The sequence below is a fragment of the Chrysochloris asiatica genome, unplaced genomic scaffold, assembly GCF_000296735.1.
Source record: "Chrysochloris asiatica unplaced genomic scaffold, ChrAsi1.0 scaffold00054, whole genome shotgun sequence".
Taxonomy (NCBI): Eukaryota; Metazoa; Chordata; class Mammalia; order Afrosoricida; family Chrysochloridae; genus Chrysochloris; species Chrysochloris asiatica.
In genome coordinates this window covers 14,302,260-14,313,897 of record NW_006408572.1, presented here as the reverse complement: position 1 = coordinate 14,313,897, position 11,638 = coordinate 14,302,260, and the positions used below count along the sequence as shown (strand labels likewise).

Below are 11,638 nucleotides of genomic sequence, written 5' to 3'. Positions count from 1 at the left end.
AACAAATACAATAAAATTTATTATTATTATGCCATAGGCTTCACCAGTAAAGCAACCATATGTGATTCTTGGATGAAAGTTTCAGAGAATCAGAATTGCTCATGAATCTTTCCTCTATTTCCTTATCTTTTTTTCCACTATTCTTTCCTATCAGCTCTGTATCTCATCAGGGCCAACTTCTAATTTTGTGCCCCTTTCCCTTGTGTACCAGTATGTATTTGCAGTGAGCTTGTTAGCATTAGAGTGAAATTTCTGCATGCTTTATTGCTAGTAAAGGATTGAAACCGTTTTGGCAGGCCCATTGTGTGAGTAAACGGTGAGTTTGTCCACTTGAAAATAGGTAGAAACTTGTTTCTTTCTTCTCCAACATCTTCAGTCTGGGCTGAAAACTCAAGATCAGTATCAAATAGAAAACGGAACTCCTGTCCTTATCAGTACTTGTAGGGGCAGACAGGGTGAAGTTTCTATCTCCTCCTCCTAACACTTTCCTCACTACAAGAGGAAAGAAATGTGATTGTATTCCCTAACTCAGTCTGGATCTTAAACTAAGAATCTAGCTTCTTATCTATATTCTGATGGAATTTTGTAGCCCTGTGGGAAATTTTTGACTCTACAGCACTTTTGTTAGAAAGCCGGATTGTTGGGTTTTTTCTCCTAAAAATGACTTTTTTACAGGAATTATGTTTTCTTATGCCATATTTCTCACCTCACAATTCTTATTATTTGCTGGTCATTTAAAAACAATTCCTGGCATTGTTTTGGTCTGTCATTTGCTGACAATGATTAAATTATTGACACATTTAGCACTCTGAACCCAGAGCAGTAAACTAACTAAAAAATCTCTAATTTTCTCCACCAAAGAAAAGCTCCCTAAGGCATCATATTGGATATTTTCTTTCACAAAGATCTTATACGGAAATTTTATATTTATTTAAAGCTAACATTAAAGTTGAAATCTATTACGTATAAAGTGTTCTTATAAGTAGGCAAGAAAACAAGAAGCAATCCCTCCCCCAAAATGGGCATGAGATATGAACAGCCCCTTGCAGGATACATGAAAATGACTGCACATAAAAAGATTAAAAGCCTCAACATACAAGAAATAAATACACGATCTATATACAAGTACAATGCTGTCTGTGATAGGATAGTATTCATATGCCTACAAAGAAGACTCTTGATGAGGCACTATATTATAAGCACTGGACTGCAAACCACAAAGTCAGCGGTTCAAACCCACTAGCTGCTTCTCTGAAACCTTAAACAGTGTCACTTGGCAGCCACGGATCAAAGGTGGATTTTGAGGCAGGGCTACTTCTGAAGCGATTGCGGTTTTCTGGGCCCACTTACCTGCAGAGGCATCTCTGGGTCAAACTCAAACTGGGGGATTAGCTTGGACCAAGGTTCAAATTTCTTGGTTTCTGGGTCTATGTAATAGTCGAAGATGGTCCCCTGGGAAGGAAACTTGACAGTCTTGAACTCAGTCAGCCACCACTTGCTGAACTCCATCCGGTAGTCCACGAGCTTCAAAAGAGAAAACGTCAGGGAGACTGGGTCTTGCACAAGTGACACAGACAGGCCGACGGGACCTTGGTCAGCAGTCAGGACAGGGAACGCACTGTGCTCCTGCCCGATGGACCCCACTCCTCCCAGAAGGATCAGTCCTACAAGGCCTGGTTGCTAACCCTGTCTAAGATGCCATCCACGGAGAAGCTGTATGGACCACAGAGCAGACTCCATGGTACTCTCAGATGTCAGACGGCAGCCCGCTGTCCCTGGGCAGCTACTTCTGTGTGGTCTGGACCCTGTGCTGAACTGTCCGGCATTGGCACACCTGAGAGCAGGAATGACCAGGCTGCACAGGGATGTGAGGGCACAAGATTGATGAATGTGGTCCCAGAACTCCTGGAGAGAAGTACCAGGCTCCTCCTCTAGAGGTTCCTGAGATGCAGCACTTTCCAGAAGGACAGTGAGGTGGAAGGAGTGTGATGGAGATATTGACCGTGGACCAGCGAGGTGCAGTTGGGCTGAGAGCCCAGAAAGGAGCCAGGTGCTGATCACTTATCCCCATGCCTCAGGCTCCTCATCTGTAAAATGGGGATTCAATGCTAACATTCTAAAATCTAGGAGCAGCAAACCAAGCTATACTTTCTGACAGAAGGAAGAGGCAGGGCATGTAATTTATATGTTAGTCTGTAAGTTCCTGAGGGACTGGGCTCTGTGCTCAGGAGATTCAAATTGTCTAATTGTGTCCGGGCCGAAACCCACATATACTCACATACACATGTGTACACACACACACACAAACACACACATCAGAACATACCTACTGATAGTGGAAACTCTGTGGAAAGAAACCCAGTCTTTGAACACACAAACCTTGGAAAAGCCTACCTCAGATTTATAGGAAATGCTCTGAAGGCAGGGCAGAGAAGAACTTCAAAGACTGGGAGGGGGCTCACAGACTTGGGGACAGCACACAAGACAAGGAATGTGGACCTGAAACAGTACCTCTCATTTGCTGTCTACTAAATGTGGTGCTGTGGGTTAATGCACCAGACTGCAAAGCCATTTGAACTGCAAGGTTAGCAGTTCAAGCTCACCAGCTGCTCCTTGGAAACCCTATACAGGGTTGCCATGGGTCGGAATCAACTTGACAGCACTTAACAACAACAACAACAACAAATGCGGTGCTGTGGGTTAATGAGCTGGACTGCAAGTCGGTTTGAACTGCAAGGTCAGCGGTTCAGGCTCACCAGACACTCCTCAGAAACCTAATACAGGGTCGATATGGGTTAGAACTGACTCGACGACACTTAACAACAACAACAACAAATAAATGAGATTAAACTTTTTTTTCTTGGAAATAAGAATGGGAATTAGGGCCAGGCCCTAAGATAAGGACAGATTTGTTTGTTGTTTTTACTGTGATATAAATTCATAATAAGAGGACACAACGGCTTCTCAACATTGTTTATTCCAATAAGAAGTCTTGGGAAAATCCCCATTGTCAACTCCAGGATAAAATGTTTGAAGACTTACCTAGCTATAAAATTAAGGTTTTAAGTTTATATAGAAAATTCAAGATGAGGGTTACCTCTAGAAAGGATGAGATTGTATGAATCTTGTTTTCCTCACCTTCAACTCCACCATGCACAATAGGACCAATTCCTTAAGGAACTCATTAGCTGAGCCAAACCTACATTCTCTCACCTTCTATTGTAATTGGACCCTGTAAGGGCATGGTCACCTCTGCTGAGTCGACCTAGTAGTCCTTTTTCTAGTCCCCTCACTGGGCATCTCTTTAGCATTGGACATTAACAGAGAGTGAAGTCCCCTCTTTGTATTCTGATCATTCTCGGGTTCTGGCCTTATGCGTTAGTCTTGATGGCATTAAGTCTACACCCTATACAAGGCTGCTATAGGTCAGAAGCGACTCGACGGCACTTAACAAAAACAACCAAGCAAACAACGATGTTGTTTATGTTGTTAAGTGTTGTCGAGTTGCTCCTGATTCATAGTGACCTTGCAGAGGTTTTCGGAGGAGCGGCTGGTGGGTTGGAATGGCCAGTCTTGTGGTTTGCCAGTGCTCATCCTGAGTCGATCACTTATCCTACAGCACCACAACAGGACTCCATATGCTAGAGTAGAATTTGGAATGGAATTTCACCTCGTTCAATTTTCACAGCACTTGTAGTTATGCTGGCTAATTATAATTATTCCTATTGTATATATGAAAATTCAAAAGCACAAAAGTATATGGCAGAATTGGGAGTTGGACCTAAGTTTCAGTTTCCCAATCTAGTATCTTTTCTACCATATGCTTTTGATAGATTGTTGTTGTTAGGTGCCATCGAGTCGGTACTGACTCATAGTGATCTTATTATGCACAGCAGAACAAAACAATGCCTGATCCTATTGTTGCCACACTTGAGCCCATTGATGCCGCCACATTGCCACTTTGCTGGGGGTTTTCCTCTTTTTCTATGACCCTCCACCTTACCAAACATAATATCCTTTTCCAATGACTGGTCCCTCCTGACTGGTACGAAGTATGAGAGACAAAGTTTGGCCATCCTGGCCTCCAAGGAGCACTATGGCTGCACTTCTTCCAAAACGGATCTATTGGTTCCTTTGGCAGCCTATGGTACTTTCAATATTCTCATCCAACACCATAACTCAAAAGCATCAATTCTTCTATGGTCTTTCTTATTCACTGTCCAGCTTTCTCATGCATATGAAGTTATTGAAAATACCGTGGCTTGGGTCAGGTGCACCTTAGTCCTCAAGCTGACCTCTTTGCTCTTCAACACTTTAAAAAGGTCTTGTGCAGCAGATTTGTCCAATGAAATATGTCATTTGATTTCTTGACTGCTGCTTCCATGAGTGTTGACAGTTGATTCAAGAAGAATGAAGTCCTTGACAACTTCAATCTTCTCTCCGTTGATAACAATGTTGTTCATTGATAACAATGTTGTTTATTTGATAGATAAGTCCTTCCAGTTTCTGCTAAGTATTTACTCAGGACACTTCATTTTTTTCCTTTTAAACCTTCTACTCAGCTATAGACTAAGGTGTGCCTGACCCATGCCATGATATTTTCAGTTGATTCATCTGCATGTGAAAGTTAGACAACGAATAAGAAAGACTGTAGAAGAATTGATGCATTTGAATTAGTGTGTTAAAGAAGAATACTAAAGGTATCACAGACTGCCAAAACAACAAACAAATCTGTGTTGGAAGAAACACATCACAATGTTGCTTAGAAATCAGGATGGTGAGACTTTGTCTCTCATACTTCAGACATGTCATTAAAAGGGACCCACCCCTGGAGAAGGATGCCATGCTTGTTTAAGTGGAGGGTCGGAGAAAAAGAGGAAGACCCCCAATGAGCTTGATTGTCACAGTGGTAGTAACAATTGTGAGGATGGCACAGGGCAGGCACCTAACAACAACTCAGCTATGAGAGGCGGTGGGTGATGTAAACAGTCAACATGCTCAGCTTTAACAAAAAGTTAGAGGTTTGAGTCCACCAGAGGAATGTTTAAAGAAAGGTGTAGCCATGTCTGAAGTAGTTCTGACAACTCACCCCCAGAAACCCTGTGGAATAAAGTTCCTCTCTGACCCAAGTGCAGTCACGTGAGTCAGAGTCGACTCGACAACAGCTGGTGGGTGATACTTAGCTCTGGGTTCCATTTTGTATTTTGCTTTGCTTAATGACCACCTTTTAATTGTAATCACTGTTAGTGTTCCCGATAGAGTACTTTAGCCAAATTCCTACTTTTCATTTTACGGTACTACTTTTGGTGTCTAACTTTAATGCAGGTCGTGGAGGGGTCTTGGACATCCCCTGCTGCTAAAAGCTTTCTCCCCTGTCTTCTTCCCATGTACCAGCATCTCCAAAAGCTCCAGAGCCCAGGATGCCTGCGTGGAATGCTTTCTCCTGAGCTTTTAATAAGAGCTGAGTGGATTTAAATGTTTCTGTATAGATATAGATAAATTGACCACATATCTTCATCCTGATACCCCATGGCTGCTCAGCACCAACAGGAGAGGAAAATCCCAGCAGTCGTTGTCTGACATTTCAGCAGCTAAAAGGTCAGAGACTGCATTTGATAGAAAGCAGTCAACTTTGCTTCTAGGATCCTTGTGCATTTCAGCTAAGTTTCCTCCTCCAGCCTCCTGGAATCTTTGCCTTCTTACCTCAAAGGTGAAAAGTAAAGCTGTTAAAGAAGCCGTCCCAGAGGAGGCTCCAAGGGCTGGTGAACTGACAGGAATTCCCAGAGGCATCTTTCTGCCCTGGAAGACCGTTTATGTCCCTCCCTGCCCCAGGCATCTGGCTCTGGGTAGGGACAAAGACACAAGTCCCAAGAGGCTATGAACTCTGCCTTCTGAATTCGGAGCACCAAAAAATAAGTTAGGAAGTGATGAGAGTTAGGATGAACACTACAACCCAAAGTCTGTGAAAACGGGCAAGAAATTGTTCCTTGTTTTTGTCCCAGTGCATCTCTACTTTGGATTTTCTAGAACATGGTTTTGCCCCGAAGGGACTGAAACTTTTACCTCTGTCTCCACAGTTGACTCAGCCCAGAAAGAATAAATGATCACTCTCCAACAACTGCAGGCTGGTTTGACTCTCTGTTGTGGAAGATGCACCAGATAGTGCTGTAAGACTGAATACTGAAGTTGATATTGTTAGGTCAGCTGACCTTTGATTCCTGGTGGCCTCACCCACAATAAAATAAAATGATTGGTCCCAGATCAGACTGCTGAGACCCATAGGGCATTCACTGACTGGGGGGAGCACATTAGCAGGCTTTTTAACTAGTCTGCCTTAATCTCAAACTTTCACTAACACCTGTTCTGCATCATGGTTGCTGTGAAGTGCCATCGAGTTGGTTCCAACTCATTATGATCCTATAGAGGGTCTTCGCGGGAGCAGACGGCCTTGTCTTTCTCCCACAGAGCAGCTGGTCCACTTGAACGTCAGACCTTGTCCAGGAACCGTAACCGGGTTTCCTGCATGGAAGGCAAAGCATGTAGCACTGACCCACCCACTTTGTTGTTGTTAAGTGCCGTCAGATCAATTCTGACTCATAGAAACCATGTACAGAGTTTCCGAGGAGCAGCTGGTGGGTTTGAACCACTGACCCTGTGGTTCACAGTCCAGCGTTGACCCTACAGTGCCACCAGGAGTCCAACCCACCCACTTTGCTGTGTTGCTGTTAAGTGACACTGAGTTGGTTCCGACCCATAGTGATCCTGAATAGGGTTTCTGAGGAGGAGCTGGTGAGCTTGAACCACCGACCTTGCATTTCAAGCTGACTTTACAGTCTGGAGCATTAACTTGCAGCGCCACACGGGGACTGTGACCCATTCACTAATGCCTCATAAATGTTTATGCTAAGAGTATATTAACAATAAACACTTTATTCTAAGTGTTCCGTATGTACAAGCAGTTGGACTACAAACGAGTTCTCTTCCTAGACCTGTTTTTCTGTTAAATTTGTATGTGAGAGTGTTCAGAACAGCTAGGTATGGTTTGTATCTATGTGGCCTCACGTAGTCAAAAGTTTGTGTTCATATGTTGTATCAGTGGCCTCCAAAATGTCTACGGAAAAATTCCGTGATCTTATCATTCAATTTGTCCACAAATTTTTTGATGCCCCCTGGTGTGGCGCTGTGGGTTAATGCATCAGACTGCAAAGCCATTTGAACTGCAAGGTTGGTGGTTCAAGCTCACCAGCTGCTCCTCAGAAACCCTATACAGGGTCCCTATGTGTCGGCACCGACTTGACAGCACTTCACAGCAATAACAATATACAGTATGGAGTCCTGGTGTGGCACTGTGGGTTACTGCACCAGACTGCAAAGTTGTTTGAACTATACGATCGATGATCCAAGCTCATCAGTCGCTCCTTGCAATCCTATACAGGGTCGCTATGGGTCGGAACCTATTCGATGACACTTAACAACAACAACAGCAATATACAATGTACCATTCTGTGCATAAAGCCATGGATGAAACACTTCCACATATACTAAAACAGCACTCAAATAATAATGCAATAATAATAATAATATGCTGATGCATGTCACAAGGCAACTCACGCTTGCTATTATGAGTCATTGTTCGTATCTAGTGTGTATCTTGAAATTTTAATATCAGTAGGATTTGCAGACGTTGGTTTGTGACAATAGGTTGTACGTAAGTCAGATGTTCGTGACTTGGGGACTACCTGTCAGGTAATTAGAACACTATGATTTTCTGGATTCCCACTGTGACTATCATCGCCCTTATACCCTCTGTACATATTTGGAGAGTAAGGTAACACAGAGGTACCCAAGCTAATCAAATGTGGCAGAGTTTTAAAGTCAAACCAGGCATGACCAGTCCATGTTTTTAACCACTCAGTGATACTTATTGTCTGATATTTAGCGTGGGTTGGTTTTAAAAGACTGCCTTGCCTAGCTTTCACTATATTCATTACACATAGGATGCTTTTTAATTTGAAAGAGAAGAAAGTAAAGAAACAGACCAGGAATGCCAACAGGGTTTGGAGAGAGGAAGTCATTTACCCCAAGATACTCCAAGCCAACATGCCTACCAACAAACAGCATGTATTAACAGCCTTGATTTCCCATCCATTAAATGCCTCTTCACTTGGGCCCAGTTTTCTGTGTTTCAGGAGAATGGGTGATGTTCCACTCTGGTCTGGTAGAGAGCAGCCCTATGTCACCCTTGTTCTGAAGACTTTGAGAAGGTTGAAGGCATTCCTTCCACTCACATTCCTGTACAGGATCAGTCCACCTCGCTCTGTATTAAGACTCACACAACATTGCAAAGTTGCTCTTGTGCCAACAGTTGTTCAGACTCAAACACTGCATTGCTCCAATGAGATCAAGCCCTGGTCAGTAGCTTGACAAGCAATAGCTCTCAACACATCACAGACCCATCTCTCTGACTTAGTGAGGTTCCTCTATGGAAACTAGGGAGTCGCTAGCAGCATGCTGGGTAGGTGATCTAACTAGTTTGAAGCTCTCAAGTTAATTTTGACACTTACCTGTAACATCTTCCAAACCTTGGTTTGAAAATCACTTTTATTGCCTGTGCTGGCTAGAATTTGGTGGCAACACCAAAATTCTCTTACCTGATCTTGGACCATTGCTCCGCCGAAAGCCCAGATAGCAGCAAACGCAAAATAAAGCTCATAAATTTCTTTGGGGCAGTCTGTGGGGATGTCCTCCTTGGTCAGGAGACACTCGAGAAGGTGGCAAAGCATCTGAACCATGCTCTGTTCTGGGATTGGAATAATCTTCTTAAATCTGGAAAGAGACACCTGAAAGTGTTATAAAACTCTATGTGCATTCTACTCTAGAAGTGTTACGGGCTAACTACTTAGCCCATTTGATTTTTTTCTTTTTTTTAAAGCTCATCATCTTTGTTGTTGTTATTGTTGTTAAGTGCTGTTGAGTCAGTTCCGACTCACAGAGATACTGTATAGCTGATGAGCATGAACTGCTGACCTTGTGGTGCAAACCAATTTTGCAGTCCAGTGCATTAAGCCACAGTGCCACACCATGACTTCAGGAATTAATAGAGATCGGGGAGACTGAGGGAGATCCAGGGATTTTTGACTCTTGAGGGCAGGTCCAGTGACAGCAAATATACATGGAAATAAGGTGTGAGCAGGCGGCAGATTTGGTCTTGAACTTGGGGGTGTGAAAGTGCGGATTCTTGAGCTTTGGAGTGCGGAGCAGCAGGAAGAGCCATATCTGAGGGGCCTGAGGGGCCTGAGGTGGGAAGGGAAGCAGGGCCCCACTCCTCAGTGCTGAGGAAGTCTCCTCTGGCCCTGCACCCCATCCCTAGAAGAGATGGGGGTCCTCAGCTCCTGGCCCCTTTCAGGGACCTACAGTCGGGCTCCTGGTTGAGCTTCTGAAAGAAGCTTTTGCTGAACTCATAGGTGCTGATCATGGTGGCACAGGAGGAGGTAGCCTTGATGGTCCTCAAGAGGAAGCCGGCTGAGTCCCCTGGTGCCTGACTCTGCCAGGATCCTCCTCTTCAGCAGCCAGGAGGAGTTGACATGTGGGGTTTCACTCAGACCCTCCATCACCCCCAGTGCAAACCAGCGCTGCATCAAGATGGCAGTCACTGCCCCTGAGAAGCTGCCAGGCACAAAGCGGATGCCAATGGCAGTCTGGTCCTTTGCCTGGGCCCACTCAGCCAGCTCTCATCAGCTTGTAGTTGAGCCAATAGAGGGCTGACAAAGGAGAATCTGGAAAGGCAGTGGGCCCCCAGCCCAGCCTCAGGGAACCCCAACCACCCTGAGCCACCGAGGCCTGCTCATGGTAGGGCACACGCTGAGCCTGCAGCTTTATCTGCACCAGCTCCAGGGGACTGACCACAGTTACGGTGCCCCGGTGGACCAGAGAGCCAGGTACCATGGGTACATAGAGGTTAGAGGTCATGGTTTAGTCACACAGGACTGTCTTAGTTGGTCATAGGTGGTAAAGTAGATGGCAGGGACTTGGCATGGTCATCATCACCAGGGTGGTTGGGGGGGTCGTTCCACAGGGTCCTGGGCCCCTCGTGCCACACAATCCTCATCCTCACAAAGGCACCCACAGTGCCAGTGAAGTGGAAGGGATCCTGAAACCAGGTAGTATGGCACTGTCTGGGCACAGGTAAAGGGGCTCCAGGTTCCCACTGGAGTACAGTACTTCCATTTGCTGTAGGAGATGCAACAAAGTCTAGAAAGAGGCATCATTTTTGTGGGCCACTGAGGATGCTGAGATGGCTAGCACCACATCCGGGGGTGGGGGGTGGGTCATGAAGAGGGAGGCGACCACAGCTTCAGCCCCTAAAGCCACCATTTGCAGGAGAAGGCTAATGCCCCCAGGGTCCTGGGCCACCATCTTATAGTTTCTATCCTGGCTCTAGGGATGCACCCCAGTGCCTGGGGCTGGCCAGCCCATTTGATTTTGGTAGACTCATAATTTATCAGACCCTCTGGGGTTAAAAAATCTAGGTGATTATTCTCCTCAGCTAATCTTGTTGATGTTGTTAGGTGCCATCAAGTCAGTACCGACTCACAGCGACCTTATACACATAAGAACGAAACACTGCCTGATCCTGGGCCAACCTCACAATTGTTGCCACACTTGAGACCACTGATGCTGCTACTTTGCCAATCCATCTCGCTGGGGTCTCCTTCTTTTTCTCTGACCCTCCACCTTACCAAATATGATATCCTTCTCCAGCAACTGGTCCCTCCAGACAATATGTCCAAAGTATGAGAGATGAAGTTTGGCCTTCATGGCCTCCAAGGAGCACTCTGGCTGCACTTCTTCCAACACAGATGTGTTGGTTCTATGGGCAGCCCATGGCACTTTCAATATTCTCCTCCAAAACCAAAACTCAAAAGCATAAATTCTTCTATGGTCTTCCTTATTCACTGTCCAACTTTCACATGCATATGAGGTTATTGAAAATACCATGGCTTGGGTCAGGAGCACCTTATTCCTCAAGCTGACATCTATGCTCTTCAACACTTTAAAAAGGTCTTGTGCAGCAGATATGCCTAATGCAATACGTTGTTTGATTTCTTGACTGCTGCTTCCACGAGTGTTGACAGTTGATCCAAGAAGAATAAAATCCTTGACAACTTCAATCTTTTCTCCATTGATAACAATGTTGTTTATTGATCCAGTGGTGAGGATTTTTGTTTTCTTTACATTGAGATGCAATCCATACCGAAGGCTGTGCTCTTGGATCTTCATCAGTAAATATTTTAAGTCCTCTTAACTTTCAGCAAGCAAGGTTATATCATCTGCATATCGCAGATTGTTAATGAGTCTTCCTCCAATCCTGATGCCAAGTTTTTCTTCATAAAACCCAGCTTCTCAGAGTATTTGCTCAGCATATAGGTTGATTAAGTATGGTGAAAGAATACAACCCTGTTGTAACCTTTCTTAATTTTAAACCATCCAGTGTTCCCATGTTCTGTTTGAACAACTGACTCTTGGTCCATGTACAGATCCCTCAGGAGCACAATTAAGTGTTCTGGAATACTCATACTTTGCAATATTGTCTATAGCTTGTCATGATCCACACAATCGAAAGCCTTTGTGTAGTCAA

At 44.6% G+C, this 11,638-nt stretch overlaps 1 protein-coding gene and 1 pseudogene across 1 annotated transcript in view; both read right to left on the bottom strand.

Moving 5' to 3' along the window:
- The window catches only part of DNAH9 (dynein, axonemal, heavy chain 9), a 556,281-nt gene that overhangs the window by 260,725 nt on the left and 283,918 nt on the right, over positions 1-11,638 (bottom strand). The window contains exons 36-37 of the mRNA XM_006863433.1: positions 8,652-8,826; positions 1,351-1,524 (exon numbers count right to left, since the gene is read on the bottom strand). Of these exons, the coding sequence (XP_006863495.1) occupies positions 1,351-1,524; positions 8,652-8,826 (349 nt within the window). The remainder of the gene's footprint in view (positions 1-1,350; positions 1,525-8,651; positions 8,827-11,638) is intronic.
- LOC102828277 lies at positions 9,386-9,969 on the bottom strand (annotated as a pseudogene).